The sequence below is a fragment of the Neovison vison genome, chromosome 2, assembly GCF_020171115.1.
Source record: "Neovison vison isolate M4711 chromosome 2, ASM_NN_V1, whole genome shotgun sequence".
Taxonomy (NCBI): Eukaryota; Metazoa; Chordata; class Mammalia; order Carnivora; family Mustelidae; genus Neogale; species Neogale vison.
The window spans coordinates 231221850-231245885 of record NC_058092.1 but is presented as its reverse complement, the minus strand read 5'-3'; the positions used below and the strand labels follow the sequence as shown (position 1 = coordinate 231245885).

The following is a 24036-nucleotide window of genomic DNA, read 5'->3' as shown; positions in this document are numbered from 1 at the left end:
CAGACTCACAGACTTCCCCCCAGCTGCTTGACCTGGAGGGGATGCTACTCTTAAGAGGCAGGGCACGTGGCTAGAGGACACTCACACAGCCCTTGGCAGCCGCACACGCTTTTGCAATCCATAGGGCCCTTCACCCACTATCATATTTCATGGAAGCTCTGACTGTCCCCCACTTTACAGACAAGGACACTGAGACCAGAAAGGTACGTTACTTTCCCAAAGTCACACAGCTTGAAAGTGACAATGCCGTCGCTCAGTCTATTCCTACAACAATGCCTACTGGGTCTTTCCCAGGAGTGGCTGAGGGGTGGGGCGAGTCCCCAGCAGCTCCCCAGGAGGCTTACCTTTGATGATTCCGTGCAGGCGCAGGCAAAGGAAGAGGGGCACCAAGCTCTGTCCTGCGTCCTGATCCAGAAAGGAATGCTTCTTGGGGAAGCTTAGGAGAGAGGAACAAGAGACTGTCATCAGACTGCTTTCTGGAACTGGTGAGGGCGGGTAGAAGTCACGTCAAAGAGACTGGTAGTTTCGCCAGCCAGGAGTAGACGGGGCTTGGTTCTCTCTGGATGGGCGAGGGGTGTGGAAGCAGAGGGCAGCTGAGGCAGCCTGGGCGAGGGCTGACCCCAGAGGTCGTAATGAGGCACTGGTTCTAGTCCCCTTGCCATCCCCCACCGAGACACACGCCTGGCAGGTGCACAGAGCATACCCAGGAAGTGACTGACGGTAACGAGTTACTGTATAGAGGATTTTGAGATACATTTTCTCACTTGGGTCTCACAAACCTTTTGTGGGCCAGAGAGGGCACATGTCTTCGGCTCCATTTCACAGATGAAAAACAAAGACTCAGTGAGGACTTGAACCTGGGACTTCAGGTTCCTCCTCTACACAGGCTGCCATTTCAATAGTGGCCAATGTAGACCCTTTAAAAGTGCTTGCTCGGGCACCTGGGGGGCTCAGTCATTAAGCATCTGCCTTCAGCTCAGGTCATGATCCCGGGGTCCTGGGATCCAGCCCCACGTTGGCTCCCTTGCTCAATGGGAAACCTGCTTCTCCCTCTCGCACTCCCCCATTTGTGTTCCCTCTCTCTCTCTCTCAATCAAATAAATAAATAAATAAATAAATAAAATTTTTTTAAAAAGTATTTTCTGGAAGGATTAAAAAGAAGGAATGTGGGTAACGAGTTCTACTAGCTGTTTCCCAATCAGACCTTCAGCGGTTACTGCCCATATTAAACTCCAGTTAATTTCCACACGTGGCTGAGGTCAGGGCTGGGTTGAGATCAGATTCCCTTTGAGAACACGCGTACACGTAGACACACACCCACCACTCTTGTTTTGAAACAACTCGTTTCGTGAAAGGGTCCTTTTTCACCAATGGAGACCACGGGGGTAATTTTTCCAAGTCCCTTTGGAAATGCAAAGTCATTCCTTCAAGGCAAATCCGTATGAGACCAGCTAAGGGCTCTTGTAGATTATTTTTCCATGAATCAAGAGGGATGTCCAAATTGCACCCTGTCTCAGCCAGACTGAACGCACCACTGGCCCGTGTCCTGCCTCTGCTGGGGGTGCCCGCCAGCCTGCTCAGGACCATTTGCTTTCAAACGGGAATTCTTGGGACTCTCCGTGTGAGTGGTCCCAGGAGAGAGTGTAAGGATGCCGAGGCATTGTGGGAGGAGAGAGGGGCACAGCAACAAATGAGTTGACTCAATCCAATGATTATTAATTAGAATCTGCTGGGTGCCAGTCTCCAGGAGCGGACAGGTCAGGTATGCGTAAAGGACGGCTGATACTTTCAGGAGCGCAGTGCTAGTGATCCCGGAGCAGCCCTCCATTCCCCGGAGCAGGCGGAGCTGGGCTAGTGTGGGCCATACCAGAACCCAAGAACATGGCATCTTAGCCGGACAAATAACACTCGCTTGCCTCTCTCTCACCATTTAACCAAGGAAAGAGCTCCGGGTTATCATGTGGGGTACAGGTGCCCAGGAGGGAAGAAGGGGCTGGGCTGGCACAGTCCCTCTCGTTCCCTGTCAAGCTGAGCGCTCTGGGGAATGAGCCTGCGCCCTTGGCAAAGGTTCCCATAGCCCGGCACTGCCCCTAGAGTGAGAACCTGCTGGAGTTGTGGGTTAAAGACACTTTCAGCCCAAAACGGAAAGGACAGTAAGAGGACAGCACTTCAGTGACTCGGAAGCCCCCGGGCACCAACTCTGCAGCTTTGTGGGAAGGAAGCCGAGACCCCTGAGTCTCCCTGGGGCAGGTGCTCAGACCTCAGAGCCCATCAGCCAGGATCTCTCCCGACAGACAACCTCTCTGTCCTCTCCGAGGATTCGGGGAAGAGCTCTGTTGAGATATGTGATTGGACTCTAAGATCCCTTTGGGTCACAGGGACGGGGCATTGGTGGCGGCCAGCTTGCCAGGTCATGAGTCTGCTCATCCGTTGTCCAGCCATGCTTTGGCGAGGTGCCCGTCCCAGGCCAGCTGGCCACCAGTCACGGGACCGAGCCTCCCTGAGCTCGAATCCCCTTCTCTGTCCTGTGGAAACAACAGCCATGGGTGATGGTGCTGGGCACGGTACACCCCCGAGGACTCCCCATCTCGTGGCCACCACCACTGTCCTCTTGTCCCTGGGAAAGGGACTTAGAGTCAAGCTGGCTAAGTGCGTGGACTTTGTGATCACTGCCACCCTGTAAATGGTCCAAGCCCGGGGCCACCTCCAAGGAAGAAAGTAGTGGCCTCTGCTGATCTTCTAAAGTCTGAAAGCACGAGCATCAGGGGGCTGTGGTCCAACCAGTCAGCAGAGCCCCGCCCCTGGAGCCCAGCGAGGTCCACCGTCACAGAGGCAGGACCCTCCCAGGCCTCCTGAGGACAGCCTGGGGCATTTCCCCCTCTCCTGGCTCCTTTCAGCTGTCCGGAGGCAGAGGCTTCGGCTGTCTCGGGCTCAACCATGAGCGCATTCACCCCACTTCACACAAAGTGAGAAAACGCCGATGCTAAGTCGGGGGCCTCTTTGTGTGGCTCTTTTATGCGACCGAGCGCTGGCGTGGGCCCCCTGCCACTCGGCGCCATGTCTGTGCCAAGATCTCTCTGGGTTTAGAACCAACTTTTCTGGGGCAAACTTCAGGCCATGGTGTCTGAAACCTGAAACCTTTGGGTCATGACCCCTTCGGGGAGGACAGTTCCTAGGCCTTGAGACTGAAAGACACACCCAGGTTGGCTCTGGGTCCGGCTTTCAAGGGCCCGGGAACAAATCCCCCACAGACTTCCTGAAAGGCAGTGCCCGGGACAAGTGCCCTTCTGACTGTCACAGGTTGTCATTTTAGAGCTGCCCTTCGCCACAGCCTTCTCACTTCCCCCATCCTGTCATCTGTTGGTCATTTGCCCTTCCTGTGAGCATCTGACTCAGAGCCCCAGTACCCCAGGGCTTGATTATAGCCTTAAAATTCACCCCTCAGAATTCTGACCCATGGTACTCCACAGACAAGCCTCGGGGACTTTATGCTAGCAGAAATAAGCCCAACACAAAAGAATGAACACTCCGCCATTCCACGTAAGCGAGGTCCCCAGGGTAGTGGGATTCACAGAGACAGAAGCAGAGCGGTGGGTTCGCTGGGGCAGGGGCTGGCTAGCTGCTCCTGGTGAATGGACGCAGGGCTTCCGTTTGGAAAGATAAAAACATTCTGGAGATGGAAGGAGGTGATGGTCGCACAATAGTGTGAATGGGTTTATTTATGCCACTGAACTGAACACCCCAAAATGGTTAAAATGGTCAATTTTCTGTTCTGCATATTTTACCATAATAAAACAAGAAAGAGAGTTAAAATATCACTCCATTTCTATGAGCAATCCATGAAGTAATAGTTTACATTTTAAGATGAAGTTGGAAGAAAAAAGTTACACATTTTGGGACAATAACTCACGATGAGAAAGGAACACGGCTTTTTTCCAAGTGGAACTCGGTATAGAACTGGCCACCTTCGGCCAGCCGGGAGCCGGACCCGGTCCTCTGGGCTCCCAACCTACAGCCCAGTACATGAAAACGATTCCGACGGCTGCCACCACCGCCATCGCCTAGTAGACGCCGTTGCCCAATGAACTTGCCCCTGCCCCAATAGGCTCAAGTCCATGCAGGAAGGTCAGGTCCTTGCCTGAAGTCTCCCAGCCAGTTCATAGCAGGGGTGGGAGGCAGACCCCGGGCTGCCATCTGCTAACATCTTATTTACCGAACGTATGGTCTGTCTCTGCTTCTGAGGTGGGAAATGCCGCAAAGACGGGGCTCGGCGTCAGTTTTTGCTCCCCTCCTGTCGGTGGTTCTTGCAGGGCCGGGCACTCCGTGGGCTTGCAGTATGTTGAGTGAATGAATTGGATGAGGAGTTGGTCCCACCGACCTGGCAGCTTCCACCCTCCCATCCCTTCCCTCCACTCGCCCACAGAGTCTTCTCGAGGAGGACCAGCTGTCCCCATCCCCAGCGCACGTGCGCACGCACACACACACACACACACACACACACACACACGGGTGCGTGCAGACGAGGCTATTACGTGCTGATGTTCCTGTGCTCATGGGAGTCCCACCTGCTGCCGTTGCCGGCTTATCTGCCAGGCCAAGTCCTGGCAGACATTCATTGAGACCCTGTTCCACGTCATCTTGACAACGAAGTTGGTCCTGACCTTTGCCCCAAGGCAGAAGTGGGTCTAGAAATAATGGTCATTTGCTCTGCCCTTTGTAAGGACTCTTGAGTCAGACACTTCTCACCCCTGAGACCCCTGCCACATCTCTAATCTTGCCGAAGACGATGTACTGGGGCTACCCGGCTTGGGGGGAAAGCCAAGAAGCCACAGGAGGGAAGTGAAAACTTAGCAAGGCATAGGGATCAATGATATTTAGAGACTTTGAAAACAAAGGAGCTTCAGCATCCAGAGAGCTAAACTCTAGGGGAGCAGGGGCAGCGTGGTCAGAGCAAGAGAAGAAATTAAAAAGGGCAAGAAACACCAAAGTCCAACGATGAGAAACCCTGTTGCCCCCAGATATAGCCACCTTCCTGCACAGGGCTTGGTTATCTGAGACAGAACCATCTGAAGGCTCTCGTGCCTGTGACTCATGGGATGTTTCAAAATGAATGTTGTGGTTAAGAGATCAGAGTTGTCACACCAGGGGTGCCCAGTTTCATGATGACTGTGGGGCCACATCTGCAAACGCCACTCTTTAATCACAATAGACACATGGCTGATGGCTTCCCTGTCACACAGCATCACAAAGTGTGTCCTTGGAGACATCAGTGGGCTTAGGTGTCAGAGATGTAGGGGGCCGTGGAGTGGCTCTACGCCAAGGCTCCCCTCGCGGGACACGAGGGGAGCACATTGATGGCTTTATCAGGCCAGTGCCCGCTCACACGGTCAGCACGTGCTCTTGTTCTCTCTGCAAAGAGAAGCTCAAGGAAGCAATCTGTCCAGTGAGCAGGTGAAATCTGGGAGGGCTTCCTGGAGGAGTCCTTGGGTCAGACTGGGATAGCGCCAAGGAAGGAGGGGAGACTCAGCTGCAGAACTCATAGAAATCTAGGAGTTGGGATCACGTGGGAATTGGCTTTGCTGGTGGCTGTCAATGACCTCCTGGAGAGGTTGTAAGCCCACTGCTGGAGCCCATCCTTGTGTCAGAGAGGGACCCACTTAGTGATCAATCAGTCCGTTAAGGATTAGAATTATAGGTCAATCCGTGACTTTCCCTCGACCCAGAGAATCTCAAAATAAAAGAAGTTCAGGGAAACCCAGGTCAGCTCCTACCCCACCACCATGTTGCTGATGGATCCTGAGCCCGCCCCTTGCCTTCCCCGGCCATCTGTCCCTGGATGGAGTTTACAGATGCTCCAGTAAGTGAAAGGGAGGGGAGACATTAAAAGTGTTTTCTGTCAGGTTCTATTTATACAACGTTCAAAAGCAGCCAAGACATCTTGAAAGGAAAGGAAGCCAGGATGTTGTTTGCCTTTTTCTGGGAAAGGTGGGGACAAAGATAAGACAGTCCAGGTGGCTGGTCACGTCTGTCTGTGGGGCAGGGGGCTGCTCCCACTTTCTGGAAATCCACTTTGGGTTCACACACTTTTCAGTATGTATTTTATACTTTGATGAAAAATGTGCTTTTTAAAAAAGTGCAAAGTTTGCCTGCCTCTGGCTTTACTCCAACCAAGGAGACTTTCCAGCTCTCCTGGATGTCCTCAGACTGCTAACTGGAAAGAAATGATGACTTTGCCTCTGTGGACAGAGGCAACAACTTTGCTTACATTTTTTGTTTTCCTACAAGGAAATGTTAAATTTAATTCTGGCCAGTCTATTTGTTTTTCTAAATTCACCATTGCCAGAAAACGGACTGTGGGTGCTGAGGGGAGCGTGTGAGCCAGCGTGCGTGTGTGTGTGTGAGTGAGTGTTCCCTTCCTATAATATTACACTTAGCAATGAAAATAAGTTGGAAGATGTTCATACACTTCTAGCTAGGCAGAGAAACTTCCCTTTCCCCTTTCCATCAGTGTCTCTGTCATAGAGTGCGTGTTCAGTAACTATGTGTTGATGCATAAAACATTGAAAAAAAAATCAATGGATAAAAGAAAATAGGAGAATAAGAAAGGCTTGGACCTGTGTCTTTATTTGCAGGCATTATTCAAATACCTTCCCTCGTGGCTTGTTTTCTGGACATTGCTAAGAGAGATCAGAAAAGGGACATCTGGTCTATTTTTACACCATCACTGCCTCAAGCCCTCCCGATGTGGATGCTGGGCTAGCAAAGACCACACCCAGCGCGGCAGTGTGGCTTGTCCCCAGGGCTCACAGGACCTCCCTTTCCCAGCTCAGATTCAGGCGGCTTGGCCTACTGCCACATGTTATCAAAGTACAGTCCCTTTGGGGAAGTCCCCATCTGGTGATGGCCTCAAAATGTCCACTCTGAGCACTGGGAGACCCCTTGATAAATCACTCTGCCATTTACATTACGTCACCAATAGTAGCAACTTTAAAAACTGGGCCAAAGGGTCAGCTTCGTTGATTCTCATTCCTAAGCCTACACGTTGTCTCCCAGAGGCAGCCATCTCATCTTTTAATGCCCCATGGCACATCACTGTTGGCGGCCACAGAAGCATGACTAGCTGTCCCCCTTGGCCTCATTGAACTGTGTAGTTTAGTTCCCCTGGTGACCCGGCTCTGGCCCAGGTCTATGAGCAGAGATGCCTTCTCACTGCCCGAACCTTCAGGCCACCAGCCCCATTGGGCCAGCAGCCCCGAGGCCCTGCCCCACTACGGGTCAGCCCCAGCTTTGGGGCTGGCTAGGATGGGGTTGGCCAATACAGAGTAAGGGAACCACTGCTGCTCACTGCCATGTCTGGGGTAGACATCGCTAACCCACCAAGACGTAATTTCTCCCTGAGCCAGAGAAAGCCTTGGAACCCTTCCTTGTCCAGAAAACCAAATGGGCACCTGCCCCAAGTCACCTGCCTCCGAGCCCCGTTACTCCTAGTTGCTACAGACAAGGTATTCTCTGAATTTTACTTCAGCCTATGAAGACCCACTTCTGTGAGGGGAACCAAGCTACGCGAAAACGATGGATGGGAACTCATCACTCAGTAAGCCCTTCCGTGCACAGCACAGTGCCGGGAAGCGAGGGCTGAGAGGGAGGCCCACACCCCCTTCCTTCAGGCCACTCATGGTGCTCCTGGGGCTCAGGACGGAGGTACCACCACGTGGTCATAAGGCAACTGGTCACAGAGGCTCTCCAAGGAGGCCCCGCCATGCACAGAGTGGCCAAGTGGGCAGAGCAGCCTGGGGTCAGGGAAGCAGGAGCAGCAAGTTCAGGAGATAGCCGAGGTTCAAGAGATTGGGGTCCCCGGGCACATGCATTTGGGAGGTGGAGGCCATTGATGAGAGAGCACCTTAAAGGTGACCCTGTTCTGGGGCAGGAGACCTGGGATGGGAGAAGAACCACTTAGAATCCTAAAAATGGGCACACGGTCCTCAAGGTCGGGGGCGGGCCCTGATGACTAAGTGAAAGGGCACCGAGGCCCAGATGGTGCGTCTCTTCTCCCTGGGGGCACAGAGCTTGCTGGAGGGGAGCCGGAGGGAAGGCAGGCCTGCAGGGGATTCCCTCCTGTGCCGCGGTCTGAAAACACGGGGCCGAGAGGAGGTATGGACACCAAAAGGAAACTCACAAGTGGTTTCTAACCAGGAACGAGGTGGCATTGGGGTCTTGGGAAGTGCCACGGAGGGGAGGTGTGGGCTTAAAATGGAACCCAGTGTAGATGCAAGCGAAATGGAAAAGCTAATGATGGTGGGGAGGAGCCTCGTGACCCCAGCTCAGGAAACCCAAGGACACCCCCCGACTCAGCGGAGGGGGCTACACACCTGAGAGCCTCATTCCCAGTGTTTCTCCCACATTAAAAACACAGTTTCCACATCCCAGCTCATTTCCTACCTCCTGGTTCTAAGCCGTTTCCAGTATGAGTGCTAACTTGGAGCCAAATAGCGAGTTTTCCTGGTGCGTGTGACTCATAGGAAAAAGTGTCTTTGGGGCTATTAAAAGAGTCGGTGGGGGGTGGTTTAAGCATTTGTGTTCAAAGCAAATTATATAGAAACTAAGCAAAGTGCATGTCATTCTGGCACTGAATACCGCTTTCCCCAAATAATGAGGCAGGAAAAATGAGCTCTGTAGTTAACATCGTGCACAGATGTTCCAGAAAAGGATTAAATGCGTCAGAACAATGCAAATGAAAAACTTTGCTTAAACAGGTCAGTCCGCTAATGAGGATGGGGCAGATGTGTTTATCTGTGAAACTCATACGTGCACAAGAAACGGAGCCTGTGGGCTTCCTGGGACACACTGGATGGTGCCTGGAGAGCCCCTTCCTGCCAAGGTGGGGGACAGGCTCCTCAACCTGACAGTGACGGTGACGCCATCAGTGACTTCCTCCAGGCAGAGCCTGAGGACCACCTGGGACTCTCTTTGGCGACAGGACCCCCACACCCCACAGCCAGTCTGTGTGATAGACATGAGTGTATTCACAAAGTATCCATTGAGGCTAGAGAGGTGCAAAACGGAGCCAGTAAACCACCAATTTCAGCCTCCCCCGACCCTTCCCTGCTGCCCCCAAGCTACCACAGCATAACGGGGGACTCTTGACTGAACAGAGAGAAAACTCATAGCAGAGAGCGGACCAGGGAGGGGAGGACACACTGTAAGTCTTCAGCTAACAAAAACACGGAACCTAGAGGCAGCCGCAGAATCTTTCTTAACCCGGCGTGCAGGGAGCTATTACTGAACCAGCTGGAGCGGACGCAAGAGAGAAATCCTATCGGCCATCCTAGGAATGGGCAGCAAAATGCCTTGGGATTCAGCAGACCTGAGTTCAAGTGAGACCCCATCACTTGCGTCATCTCTGACAAGATAGTTCATCTCCATCTTGAGTTTCTTCATCTGTAAAATGGGAATAAAACCAGCCCCGGAGTCCAGCTGAGATTACAAATACAAAGTGCCGTTATCAGAATTATGGCACTTAACACGTAATTAAATGGTGTCCATTAAGCTGAGATTACTATTTTTGACTGCTCTTTCGAGAATTTCTAGAATTTATAAGTTTAGAGAGTATAAGAAACTGAGCTAATTCTATGAAAGCTTTGTGCATTTTCCATTTGTCTAGGAAATTCACGATGTCATCTGCTCTCATGAAACATAAGGAAGGATGACCTGGTCTCATTTAGACACATTTTAAACATGATGTTTTGAAGGTCGGTGTGGTTTGGTAATAAATTTTTCTGAATGAAAGGAGTACTTTGTGCCTCATGTCTTTTACTGGACAGAACAAGAGTTCAGAAGCACATGGTTATCTCAGGTTATAAACTACATATTCGCATTTTCAAGTACTCCAGGGGCTCCACGGATCCGGATAACCTCAAGTCCCATAAAGAAAATTGCATTCAGGGCACTCTGGGTGATGCTATGAAAAATCGTATCCCTGAGGCTTTTCCTCCAGGATATTAGGAGTGTAAAAACCAGGTATGTGCATTTCATCAATCCGCTCGGTTACGTTACCTTTTAAAAAACGCCAGCACAGTTTCATGCACCGGGACCGTCTGGATTTTGTGGTTCAGTTGCAAGAAGACCCACAAAAGGAGCGTTTTCAGAAGATGAAACTCGTTAAAAGTGAACAGCCTGGCCAAAATGAAAGAGAAGAAATTTGAGGAGTAGCAACAACTCAGGCCATTTGTAAGAAAAAAATAGAAAGTTAAGAGTTTAGGAAAGCGGCAACACCACCCCTGAATCTGCAGCTCACTTCAGACAAGGAGATGTTAAATGACGTTCTCAAGGTCACACTCTCAAGGTCACGGGACCCAGTGACCCATGGGTGATCCTTAGAGGGAGCTGGGATGTGACCCTCAGCAACCTGCCCCCCCACCGGCTGTGCTGCCAAGCCAATGACCAGCTTTAAAGAGACAGGAGTGCCCGAGATGTTTTCATCTGTTCTTTCATTCAATTCCGTACAACAACCCTGCAAAGTTGGGATATGTTCCTTACTTATATAGATAAATTCAGACTGACCCTATATTTATTTAAAATTTTAATATTTCGTTCATTGTGGTTTTTTGCATTAATTTTGATTTTAAAATACTGTACCACAATATACTTATCTCAGCAGCTGAGGTCTTTTGGTGCCCTTCTTAAGTTTTGCACTGAGATAAATGCCTGCATCATCACTTCCTAGCCCCCGCTGGGACTGAGGGCAACGTAACTGAGTTCACAGGACTGTGGGGGCAGAGCTGGGCGGGGGTCAGTGCAGCCTCCCGCAGATGTTTGTATCCATAGATAGTGGTGACAGCAGGTGCTCAGGTTTCCTTAAGTGGCATGCTGTTTCCTGTCACTGCTCTAACAAACCGCCATGAACCAAGTGGCTTAAAACAACACACATTTATGATCTTATGGTTCTGGAATTCAGAAGAACACAACAGCGCTCACTGGGGTAGGATCAAGGTGTGGACTGCATTCTTCCTGGGGACTCTACGGAGAACTGTTTCCATGCTTTTTCCAGCTTCCAGAGGCTACCCACATCCCGTGGCTTACGGCCCCTTCCTCCGTCCTCAGGCCAGCAGCACAGCACCTCCCAATCTCTTTCCAGGTCTCACTTTCCTGCCTGTGGTCTTCCGTGTGCAAGGATCCTTGTGATTACACTGGGTCCACCCAGGTGATCCAGCAAACCCTCCCCAGCTCAAGGTCATCCCTCTGTAACCTTCCTTCCCCTTTGCATGCAACCGAACATATTCACAGGCTCGGGTTGGCATGTGGACATTATCAAGCCGACGACATACACAGAGATCATTAGCGCAGGGCCTGGCACGGAGGAGCGAGCTAACGAACGGCACCTCGGACTCCCAAGTGACGGGGCTGGGTCCTGGCTGTGGAGCCCACGCTTTGCCCGCAGTGACATGAGACTTCTTATCTAGACACAAGTGGTGAGGAGGAGTGTCACTCCCTACAAGGTCAACTCTGTAACCTGAGGAGGTCTCCCGGAGAGCTGCTCCAAAGCCTCCCGCCAGCTTGATTATCTAAGAAGTCATTCCCGCTGGTCTTAATACCCTCGATATTTTCCACCATGAGCACAGGGATGGCACGTTTGGCTCCCTAACCTATCAGAGCCTCTGCGTCCACCACTTTGAGTGGTCTTGGTGGGTGGGACCCAAGCTAAATGGTGACTCTAAAGGAAGTGGAAAGGTCACCCACCCACCTTTCACACTATTTCTGGCCACAGGAGAATGTCTCTTTGCTTTTGTTTTCAGGCCACCTACAGATGCATGGGCTTTGATGCTGGTTAGACAGGATCACATTTGCCACTGTCTGGGCAAAGACGGGGAGAAGGGATGGGGGATGTCACAGAGCCTGTCAGTACACGATGTGCCCACACAGAACTCCGCCAGTCCACCAACCAGCTCTGGCTGGGGAGCTGCGTGACGCCTGGTGCAGAATCCAAGCCCCAGGTCCCCAAGCCCGGAGGTTCTTTGGGACCTCACCAAAGAGGAGCCGGCAGCAGCATGGGAAGAGTCACTGGGGCTCCAGGAATCAGGGTCCTGGTTTTACTTTTTTTTTTTTTTTTTTTTTGCGATGAGGATGGGATACGCCTGGTTTTACTTTATTATGAAGGTTTAATTGTTCAAATAAAGTCCTCTATCTTTAAAGATTTATTTGAGAGAAAGAGAGTGTGCATGTGTACAGGTGGGGGAGGGGTGTTAGGCAGGCTCTGCCCTGAGCTTGGAGCCTGACACAGGACTAACTCAGGACCTTGAGATCACGACCTGAGCCGAAACCCAGAGCTGGACGTTTAACTGACGGCACCACCCAGGTGCCCCAGTCCCTCCCTCTTTAGGCCAAGTTCCAGTCCCCTGAAGTACTAGTTCCTGCTGAGGACATTCCAACATATTTTCATTTACTCAAGAGCTCTGATGGCCTCCCAGAACCCAGAGATCCTAAACTTCCCTCCAGCACAGGTGAACATCTGGGCTGTTCTACTTGTGTTTACGGGCGCTCTTTAGTAGCCATTGGGAGGTAAGTAGTATTTGTTCATGAGAAAAATGTTAACAAGACACTGCTTGTCTTTTTTTTTTTTTAAGAAAATTATACATAAATAATAAGGGCCCCCCTTTGAGTACAGACTATGAAGAAAACGGTATCAGGGCAAACAAGAAAGTATGAACAAGGATCCCGAATAAATAAAAAAGCAAAATAAAACAAATGGCTATTAGGAAGGGAATGAAAAATTGCTTTCTATCCATTCACTGGCAGCCTGCACAACTTCAAATTGAAAATGCTCATGAGATAAGTAAGCACTGACATGGAGAGAACACATCTCATTGTGCCAGAAAATGAAGGAGGCTGGAGAGCACTACGGTCACGAAGAAAACAATGATTCGAAGTTTAAGGTTTTTTTGTTGTTGTTTCGTTTTAAAGATTTTATTTATTTATTTGACAGACAAAGATCACAAGAAAGCAGAGAAGCAGGCAGAGAGAGAGGAAGAAGCAGGGTCCCCACTGAGCAGAGAGCCCGATGCGGGGCTCGATCCCAGGACCCTGAGATCATGACCTGAGCCGAAGGCAGAGGCCTTAACTCACTGAGCCACCCAGGCGCCCCCAAAGTTTAAGTTTTTACGAAACGATATTACACATTATTTATAGACACGCATGTATGGAGTAAGAATACAATCACAGGACTGGGTTCACGCAGGCCCGGGACAATGGTTTGATTGTCTTGGGGAGGGGGAAGGCCAAGAGGATGCTGGGGAGGGAGCATGGTTGACTTCTGCTTTGTTGGTGATGTTTTCTTTCTTACGACAAAATGTCACTGTTCATTTTGGGAGGGGCGTCCAATGGTGTGTTCTAGTCGCCTCCTAACTTTAAAATTGTTTTACAATAAAAACTGACCATCAATATCCTTATTGATCTTGATTATCAATAGGGAAAAATGAGTCCTCGTGCAGAGCACAGTGGTGGGCCGGGCTGGTGATCACCCAGGGCTTTGAGGCCACTCAGACCTGTGTTCAAATCCCAACTCTCATGCTGCGTGCAGGGAAACTGGGCCAATCCTTTCATTTTCTACACATGAAAACGCAGGTAACAGCACCCACCTCACTGCGTAGCTGTAGGAGTTAGGCCAATAACCCACTCAAAGTGTCCTGTATACAACAAGTGCTCAATAGTTGGTAGCTGTCATTGCCATTAGCCAGAGAACCATCAGCTTCAGGAAGAAGCTGTTTGAGAGCCACGCCCTATGCTGCTCCAGATGTTGTGGGACTGGCTCCCCATGGAGGACAAGGGTGACTTCTCCTGGGAATTCCTGAGCCCTCAGGACCAACGGTATCATGGGCAGGAAGCCCGGGAAAAGTGGACAGAGCCCGGGTTGTAGGGCGGCTTTCCATATAGATAGGAACTTGACAGCTGGCGGAGTTTTCCATTTCTCCTAAGTCTATCAGGAGCGTGGCTTCCAGAAAAGCAGAAGTTGGAATGAAGCTTTCATAGTATTGGAGTTCACGGAACAGGGTAACCTAGTGCTGACCTCTGAAGAGAAACTGAACTGGCAGCCGAAGGCCCAGGCAAAGAAATGAAAAACCAGAGGCCCCAGAGGTCAGGAAAGCTGTGTGTAGTTTATGCAAGGCTGTTTACGAAACCCAAAGGAAGATCAGGTCAAAGGGGCTTCGGAACGAGAAGGTGAATGGCCCAAAAGCTGAAGCATCTGCTGAGATGGACATTGTTCCCACGAGGCTTAGAGACCCACACGCCATGACTAGAAGCTGGGGGACGGGCTGCTGTCTACCCTAAGTGGGCCCAGCGGGATGGGCCATCCCTGACCCCTCACGTGCTGGCATTTCCAACAGCCCCTCTGGGGCCATGTGACTTGCCAGGACAACCCAGTCCCAGCTAAGGTCTGGTTGCCAGGCAGCGTGGCCTCTGGAACAAATGACGAGATAGTGTATTGCGGAGGGAGGGAGCCTGGACTTTGTAGCCTGAGCTCTGGGCTTGAGCCAGCCCTACGTTTTATTGTCCCTCTTATCCTTGGGACACTAACTGCACCTGTCACACAGGGCCGTGGGGCTTGAAAGGGACGGTGCACAGAGCAGGGCACCTACCCCAAGGGGCTCAATAAATGTGAACTCATCTAAAGGTTCTTTTTTTTTTTTTAATTAACATATATTGTATTATTAGCCCCAGGGGTACGGGTCAGTGAATCGCCAAAGGCAAGGGAAGCAAGGGCAAAAATGAACTATTGGGACTTCATCAAGATCAAAAGCTTTTGCACAGCAAAAGAAACAGTCAACAAAACCAAAAGACAACTGACAGAATTGGAGATATTTGCAAACGACATATCAGATAAAGGGCTAGTATCCAAAATCTATAAAGAACTTATCAAACTCAACACCCAAAGAACAAATAATCCAGTCAAGAAATGGGCAGAGGACATGACAGACATTTCTGCGAAGACGACATCCAAATGGCCAACAGACGCATGAAAAGTGCTCCACATCACTCGGCATCAGGGAAATACAAATCAAAACCACAGTGAGATACCACCTCACACCAGTCAGAGTGGCTAAAATTAACAAGTCAGGGGATGACAGATGCTGGCGAGGATGCGGAGAAAGGGGAACCCTCCTACACTGTTGGTGGGAATGCAAGCTGATGCAGCCGCTCTGGAAAGGTTTGTTCTTAATCAGCTGCGGTCCAAGGTGGCAGACCCACCAGCCAACCAGCATGCCCAGGTGAGGCGCCCGAGCCTGGGTAAATGTCTCAGACCCCACCAGGCACCACGTATGGCCAGGCCCCGATTTCCAGCACCTTCTGTTCCCCACCTCCCTCCAGCTTCAAAGCAGGTGGGGGCTGACACCACGGCGCCCCGCGACCAAGGAGAATCTGCTTGGGGGAACGTGATCAGGAGGTCAGGGTGCTGCCAGCTGAAAGCCTCCAAGGCACAAGGGCTGATGACTTGCTTGAGGCCATGCAGGGCCCTTTCCCCTGTCGCTGGGATGGCTCTGGACCGTGTGTGTGTGTAGACAGCTCCCGGGGAGGGGCGGGAGGAGCAGGACCCTGTTCCCACATCAGTCATGTCTGCCCGAGCTTGTGCGTCTAGACACTTGACGTGGAATGTACTTGACCTCTTTTCCTGCCTCATGTACATTTTGTAAGGCCCATTCCATCACCGAGGCTCTGGCTGTGGTCAGACAATTTTTCCCTGTTCTTGGTTAAATGCTACCAGGGTGCGACAGCTCAGTGTTTCCAAGGGAGGGACAGTGTTAGGAAAAGTCTAAGGGATGCCATGTTTATCTTTTCTTCAATGGTTGTGTAACCTTTGCTCTGCTGGAGGGTGGGGGAGGGCACATGCGGGGGTTGGGGGAGCAGCAGGGAGTGGGGCAGAATGACACCAGGAGGTCGCCCAGATTCCCCGGGATGCTCCTGATAATACGGTCTCCCTCAACATTAGAACTCTGTTCTAACAACCTCATTACTCTTGAAGTGTGAGAACATCGCAAGCCACTCGGTAAATTCAAACCAACAGTGGAATGAATCTATTCAGATCTGATTTCTGAAATCCGATTGTTTTCTATTCCATGAGCAGGAGTAGACATTTCATCTCTGACATACCGCTACAAAGTTTAGTAGGATTTACTTCTCGCTTTTGAAGATCACCCCAAGGGGACACAATCCTGGTAACTTGGCAATGGCCTTGTAAGGAGGTCCAAAGATCCTGACAGGTAAATACAGCCTGTCGCCCTAAACCAGAATGTTCTAAAGGAGAGCGCCCGGCCAATGTCGTCAGCTATTAACATCAATGCCACATCACGTATGGTTGGTAATTGCACTGTGGTCACATTAAAAAGTTCTTTTTATCAGCAAATAAACACGGAAGCATTTAGGAGGAACTGTAGCTGGTGTAGGTATCCTGCCCCCAGAGGCTTCAGGAGCAAGACGTGGGTACGAAACTCCACACTGATACAGATAATTGAGCAAATAGCAGAGATTGAACAAAACAGGGTAAAGGGTATATAAATATTCTTTGTGCCATTCTCACTATTTTAAGTTTGAAGTTATTTTCAAATAGACTATTTTTAAAAATACCTTTCACTTGTGACAAACCCAGAAAGTCCTTTTGACTTCGTTAATGGCATGTCTAGAAATTTAATGTGGGAAAATAGTCTGAGACAGACACCCGTACATTGAAGGAATCACCACGATACTGTATTTATATTGGTAATATACTAGAAATAACCTAAAAGGTCAAGCACTGGGGATGTTTCCATGAATGACTCGAAGGACCAGAAGGAGCCAGCCAGAAACCAGGCATTTCGGGCAGGAGGGAGAACACACGTGTGGGTGGCAGGTGCTCAGCGGGGCTGGAGTCTCAGGTGGTCCCATGGATGTCTCGTGGCTGCTGAGACGGAGGGACAGATGCGCGCACCAGAGGCCCTTGGGCTAGAGACGTTCTCAGTGGGGTCAAGAGCAGACACAAGACCCTGAGTTAGAGGTCCCTGCAGTGGTGCAGAGAACAGCTGACGGAGGTCTAGGCTCTGGCTGGTGCCCAAGAAGAGAAGCCCGTAGAGATGGGCTGGGTCCTGGAGTGTTACTGACGCGCTCGGGGTGAAGGCCAAGTGGGTGTGGAAGGGTTCCCAAGGTTCTAGCTTGAGCAGCTGCTGAAGGAACACAGGGCGGGGCCCCAAGAGTTGGCTGTTAGCTCGAGCTGTCAGCTCAAACGCATGTCTGGGTCAGAGCTGTTCCGGAGTCAGGGCTAAAGATAGACACTGACTTAGGATAAGAGGTTTTATTTTCTGTTTTCTAATTTTCTCTATTTTCCCTTTACCACCATGAATGTGTATTAATGTTGTCAGGATTTTTTAAAATTACTTAGGCAATTTTTGAATTAATTACCATGTGGGTAACGAGACAGCAGGAACCCAGAGCGTCCCTACCCCAGTGAAGGGGTGTGAAGGAGGTCCAACCCCCCCCCCCAGCACTCCACGTTTTGGCCCCCACCTGGGGCGGGCTGGCCAGGATGGCGGGGAGTTTGGGAAGGAGCAGGTGCTGAACACTGGGCTTGGCCTTCAGGGGTATGGGGGTGCCCCGCTTGAGCACCTCCCTTCCGGGACCAACCCTACTGCCCCAGGATCCCCCCCAGGGACAACTCCTGGTCCCACACACAGCACCCCTGGGGACCAGTTCTGACCTGGGGGACCGAAGCACTTTGTGGAGCAGCTCCTGCGGGATTTTTCGGAGGTGGATCTGCGTTCCCACCAGAGGGACCAAGTTCATTTCCAGCCACTTCTCACAGGCAGTGGTGAGCTGCTCTTCCTTATACTGAGGACAAGAAAAGCCAATGCGTTAAGAGATCCCCGAACTCCCAGCGCCCTCTGCTGGCCCGTGACGACACTACAAGCGGGCTCCCGGGCGTGTCCTGCTGTAGACACACTCAAACCTTTTCTTCCAAACACACAAAATGCAGCAGATAACATTTTTGGAATGTTTGCTATGCTCCTGGCCATGCACCAGGTTGATTTAAGTTAATCTTCACCATAATCCTGTGTGGTCAGTTCCTTATTATTCCTATTTTTACTGATGGAGAAACTGAGGCCCCAAGATTGCTGCTCTTGCCAACGATCCAAAAACCAGCAAGTGGCAGAGCTGGGAGCAAACCCTGGTGGTGTGACCACAGGGTGGCACGCTGAAACCACTGATCGTGGAAGGGCCTGCAGGTGTACCCCAAAGGGAGGCTGGTCCAAAGAAAACGACAACGTTCTCCCAGGGACGAACCTGGACAAGGTCTTAGTACCCCTTGCATGTCCTCGGAGTGACAGTCCTTCCCAAGCCAGAGTGGCTGAGAAATGCTGACCAGAACACAGAGATGCTGCCCACAGTGTGATGCTTTAGTGCCCGATGGAGTGAAGGTGAGGGCACTGCATGATCTTTGACAAAAGAGGCAGTGAGTGCCTTCTTAGAGGCCATCACAAGGGTACTCTGACATGCTGATTGTGCACGGACTGAACTTGGCAGTCAGATGGACCTGTTTCCAGGTCAATGGCGGCCTCACAGAGTAAGGCTGGGATCGGATGGCCTGGGGTTCGAGCCCACCACCGCAACTCAGAACTGACCCTGCTCTGTTTGCTCCCCTCCTTGGGTCACAGTGTTCTCCTCTGATAATGTGACCCTTATGATGACATCATTTATTCCCAGTACTGACACAGTGACTGGCCCCAGGCAGGGAGACACATAAAATTTCACCTGACTCCAACAAGAATGTCCTGGAAGATTGCCTGCTATTTTGGGTGAGAAAGGCTGTGCTTTTATTTGTCTTCCTAATTTTTAAGGCTTTTTAATTTCTCATTTAAAAAAATTTTGGTTTTAAAATGTCCTTTTAAACAAAAGTGATTTTTAAAATTGTTTCCTTGGCAAAATAAAATATTGGTACAGTTAAGTGGGTGCTTTTAGATAGGCTTTTTTTTTTTTTTGGAGCTGGGCCTGATGGGTAAAATCCCAGAGCCTGAGGTGCTCCCGAAGTTCCCCAGGTGTGATGAGCTCGGTCCAGGTTATCCTCACCTTGCAGCCAGCCAGGTAGAAGTCCTTGATGGTGCTCGGCATGAGTCCATTCATCATCATGGTCACACACCTGCAGAGAGAGGAATGTGGTTCTTGGAGACCCTCAGGCAGAGAACTCGGCAATTCCAGAGGTTTGCATCAACTCCAGGATGGTAGCAGGGGTGGAACCGAGGTGTGAAAGAGGGTGTGCGGAAGGTGCTGGTCCTGCCCCCGAACCAGGCCCTGTGTTCTTCAGGTGCTGGCTTTTGGCAGTGAGACATGCGAGCAGAATTAGCGGGGTTTGGAGTTGGGGTACAGAAATTGGTGCTCCAGGAGGCTGACACGTTCACGTGTGCCCCTATTCTCATTGTCATACTCATTGGCCAGGCTGGACTGGAATGGTCAGGCTTCCCCAGATTGGGGGACACAAAGCAAGCCTAAAGCAAGCACATATGTCTACACACACAGCAAGCAGGATCACAGCTGTGCCATTGCAGGTGTGCGATGCACAAAACCAAGGAACAGTACCAGCTGGAACCTCCAGGCACACACTGCACCCCCCGAACACAGGCGACCTCGGTGGTGTGGGATCCAGACCTAAGCAGCCACTGGGGTGATTTTGCACTTGGCCAGGAGCTCAACTAAGATGGTCTTCGAGGTCTCATCCAGCACCTGGATTTGTGACGCTATCAGACTAACCCAGGGCATTTCTGTTCCACTATACGCTACACACACACACACACACACACACACACACACACACATACATACACACACTGAGGCATGTGCTGCCACATCCTGGCCAACTGTACCATCAGCCTCTCAAAGGCAGGTGAGAGCCAGCCCAGTGGCGTGCCAGGCCCACCTGGATCCGACCTGTGACACCCACCACAATTATCTGAATAATCTTGAGCAAGACCCCTCTGCCCCAGGCAGGCCGAGGTTTGCTCATTCGGGTAATGAGGGCTTGTTATCTCCAAAGCCCTTGCTACTCTGACCTTTAAAGCAAGTCGTGGAGTGGAGGAAGGAAAATGAAGCACCTGTCATTCTTAGCTCAGCCCCAGATTGCCAACACCAGGGCTCCGAGAGTGAGCTGCGGCTAAGAATTTGGGCCCAAGGTAGGGCAGCTGGGGCTGAGAGACAGAGGCTGCAGACCCTGCTCCAAGAGGAGGCAGACCTTCCAGCTTTCAGGTCAGAGATATCAGAGCACCAGGAATCAGGAAGCCGTGATATTGTTCTCATTATGGCGATGTGGGGCTGTAAACGGGTGGTGCAGGCCTTGAACGGGGCATGGGAAATCCCAGCAAAAGCCAGACCTTGCTCCAGTGGAGTTAGCCCCAGAGCCCACACGACCCAGCTCTGCCTACACCTCTGGTCTCCCACCTCCCACAGCCACCCACCCTGCAGATCGGGCCAAGATGACATGCTAGAGTGTCTCCTCCAGACTCTGGTCCCCTTGGCTGTCACATCCAGGCCTCTGAGAGCCTGCAGCCCTCAGCTCACATGGCGTCTGCCTCCCCAATAAGACTTCTTGAGACTCCGGATCACGTGTCTGGCTGGAGTCATTTCGGATGCCCCAAGAATGAGATACTGGCTCAAAACTGTCTTTGGGGTAGAATCCGGCTGTTTGGAGTCTACAGAAATTAACTTGAAACCAGCACAAGTCTGGAGAGATCCTGCCCTGCCCTCTCCAGGGCAGCTGATGTCCTTCCTCACAGGAAGTTCTTGCATTCTTTCATTTCCTCAGATAAAGATCCTGAGGCAGAGAGTGGAACAAGCCAGACGGACCATCGCTGCCCTGAATCCTTCTCTGTGTGGAATCGCCTCAGATGCTATGAAATCCGAGAGTTCGACGGTACCAGCTCGATGCTCAGGATGTGAGTGCAGTAGGCACACATCCCAGCAAAAGCCCGAGGGAAGGGACAAAATATTCTAGAAAAAGTGAATCCCGTCAACGATTTTCCATTGGGTTCACTTAACCTTTCATAAATGTTACTGGAATGGAGCAGTATTACAGGATACAGAAAAGGGGAGCTCTAAGGACTGTTCTGGTTAATCACAGGGACCTGTTTACTTGAAATTAATCATACGTAACACAAATGTTCCGTTTGGGATCCCCATCCTTCATTCCACTTTGCTCATTTCCCGTGCCCTGGAGACCTGTGGGGCAGGAAGCTCTAGAGAGCGGGGACTCTGACCCTCTGGTCCTCACTGTTCCCGGTGTCCGGAAGACACCTGAGGCATCGTTCATAAAGGAGCAGATGAGTGACTGAAGGTTGTTGGATCAAAATGACGGGTCACCGGCCCCCAGCAAACCCGGCCTCACTAAGTGCCCCTGAAGGGAGGGGAGCAGGAAGGCTTCATTCCGTGGCAAGTGGTGATGTCACCACCCCGCCTGAGCAAAGCAGAAACAGACAGTGTTGGGGTCCAGGTTCTGCGGCCCCTCGACCTCCTGCAAGCTCTGGCTGCTCTCCTGCGGCCTTGAGCAAGTCACTCACCTCACGAGGGCTCCGTTTCCTTGTCTGTGAAGTGGACATGGTCACGTACCACCTCCCAGGACTGCAGGGAGGATGAACGAGGTCACCCTGGCCAGGAGCTGAGGGCAGTGACTGACTACCCGGTGCTCCCGCTCAGAGCACAGCCCCTCATCCCCGACAAAGTCCTGGAAATAGGGCAAATGTAATGAGCCCCGTTTCACAGCTGAGACCACTGAGGCACACGAAGAGCAAGGAACACCTTACCACAGGGCTGAGCACAGTCCTGGCTGCTTACACCCTAGGTTTGCTGTCGGCTCTGCAGAAAAAAGTCTAATGAAAACCGGGAGCCTGAGTGGCTCGGTCAGTTGAGCGTCTCTTGATTTTGGCTCTGGCCATGGTCTCAGTCCGCCCACGGAGGTGTGTGCGCTCAGGGAGAGGCTGGTCAGCGACCAGCGAGCACGCTGAACTGACAAGCAAGCAGGGTGGGCGGCCCGGGGGAGGCTGGAAGGAGCTTGCTGCTGGGGCGGAGGCTCAGCCGTGAGCGCAGCACCTGCGAGTTAGGGCCTCGGTTCTTCTGCAGACTCACAGCTGTGCTCGGTGCAGAGAAACCCAGCTGTCCTCGCCCACGGAGAGAAACGGTCTATGAATGGGCCAGGAGGCCCCCCTCTACCTCGCCCAGGGCTGGCCCGGGCCCTGCGCCTTGCCCGGCTTCTTACCTCTGAAACAGGCTGCTGAGCTGGAGAATGTGCGCAGAAGCCAGCACACCTAGCACGTCGTTCGTGTTGATCTCCACCTCGCTCAGGTAGAGGTTCTTCAGGGCCGTGGCGAAGGCTGGCGGAGCAGCAGCCGAGAGAGAAAGCCGTCATCTTGGGGCTCTGTACCCTGCGTCCCTTACCTGGGGGTGCCCTCCCCGCTGGACATTCAAGTGTCCTGGGGCTGGCCGGGCAGAGATGCCCTTAGAGGCAATGTACCTGCTCGGCCCTGAGTGCAGATCCAGCCCGGGCTCCCACCCTCCCCAAAGGAGTTGAGGATGAAGCCAAAAAAAGCCGGCTCCTGCTGAAAGAACGATGCCCTAATCCCATCCTGGCGCCTGTGCCTCAGGGGTCCTCCGCGCCCCTGGGCCCTGTGTGATATGCAGGGAGGTGACGGAGGTGCCTGCCCCCAAATGTACAAACGCTGTGTGCGTGTGCGTGTGCGTGCACTTTGTTCTCTGGAGAGGACGCTTAGCTTACAGCAGACTATCCTCAGAGCATTCAAAAAGGCTAAGGACTCCTGGCAAGAGCCAGGCTGATGTCATGTCAGAGAACGGAGCTCCTGTGACCCGGGAGCAGAGAGATGGGGCTTATTCTAAGTCCGTCTGCCTGGTCCCATTCAGCACGGCAGCCCAGCCCCGTGGTCTCCGAGGACAACCGGCCTGGCCAGGGCTTTCCGGGGCTGGTGTCCTGACCTGTGGGTCTGCACACCGTGACAGCACGCAGCTGCTTTAAGACAACCCTCTGTCTCTTCTCCCAGGTGGCAGGCTGGGGTGGGAGAGGGTGAGCCCAGCGAGGGAGGGGCGTGTCCACAGCTGCCCGGGAAGGGCGGGCCCAGGGCTTCCCTGTCATTGGGTCCCTCTGACCCCAACGCCTGTTGCTCTCTTCCTCCTCGGCATCCTCCACGCCTCTCCGCCAGGGATGAGCACCTCTCTCTAGCACCTTCTCTGCTCCGCGCAGCTATCTTCAACAAGGACTGAACACCATGTGCCACTTGTTTGTTCTATTGTTTCTGAATCTAGCAGGGCTGCAGCCTCCCTGGCATTTCAGCACAAGAAGACAGGTGTAACTTACCAACTTTAGTGACCAGGGGGTCATTGATCTTCAAGGAAATGACCATCTTCTTTATGGGGGGTCTTTCCTTGACATTCCCACGCGAGTGGGCTGGTAAAGGAAACAGAAAGGGGGACGTCGGGACCCGACAGTTGTGCTGAATTGTGTAGGATACAGCGTGAGGTCCCCTGGCCCTCTGTACAACCTTGACCTTGGCATTCCCCACACCACGTGTTGTTTCTGCTTGCTTGTTTAGGGGATGCTTTTTTGAAATGATTATTCAGAAACAGCTGAAGATTCCCAAGGAGTGGCAAAGCCAGTTCGGAGCTCTCGTGCCCCGTCGGCCGCCTTCTCTGCTCATCTTACTGAGCCACCGCGGCGGCCAGGGCTGGGAAACGGATGCTGTCAGTGCATGAGATATTTTTTACTGGCCCCTGCCCCTCTCCCGCTCTCTCTCCCCTCTCTTCCCTCTCTCTCTTCAGGCCATGAGCAGTTGGAGGGCAAGAGCCGGGCCTTGTTCCCTCTGCGTCCCCAGCCCTCAGCCCAGACCTGGCAGGAGATGGGAAGACAGAGACCACCTGCTAAACGGTGCGCCTGGGACAGACCAACCGCCTAGTAGCTGTCAGAACTTTGCCCCACAGACGTCCAAGGACTCCCGTCATTAAGGGCTCCCAGGAGGCAGGGAAGGGGCT

The 24036-nt window shown here is 52.0% G+C and overlaps 1 protein-coding gene across 2 annotated transcripts in view; it reads right to left on the bottom strand.

Moving 5' to 3' along the window:
• BTBD16 (BTB domain containing 16) overlaps window positions 1-24036 on the bottom strand; it is a 40927-nt gene that overhangs the window by 6344 nt on the left and 10547 nt on the right. For both annotated transcript variants that reach the window (XM_044236695.1, XM_044236696.1), the window contains exons 5-10: window positions 23366-23455; window positions 22256-22370; window positions 19084-19153; window positions 17717-17847; window positions 10054-10173; window positions 345-436 (exon numbers count right to left, since the gene is read on the bottom strand). In XM_044236695.1, coding sequence (XP_044092630.1) covers window positions 345-436; window positions 10054-10173; window positions 17717-17847; window positions 19084-19153; window positions 22256-22370; window positions 23366-23455 — 618 coding nt within the window. The remainder of the gene's footprint in view (window positions 1-344; window positions 437-10053; window positions 10174-17716; window positions 17848-19083; window positions 19154-22255; window positions 22371-23365; window positions 23456-24036) is intronic.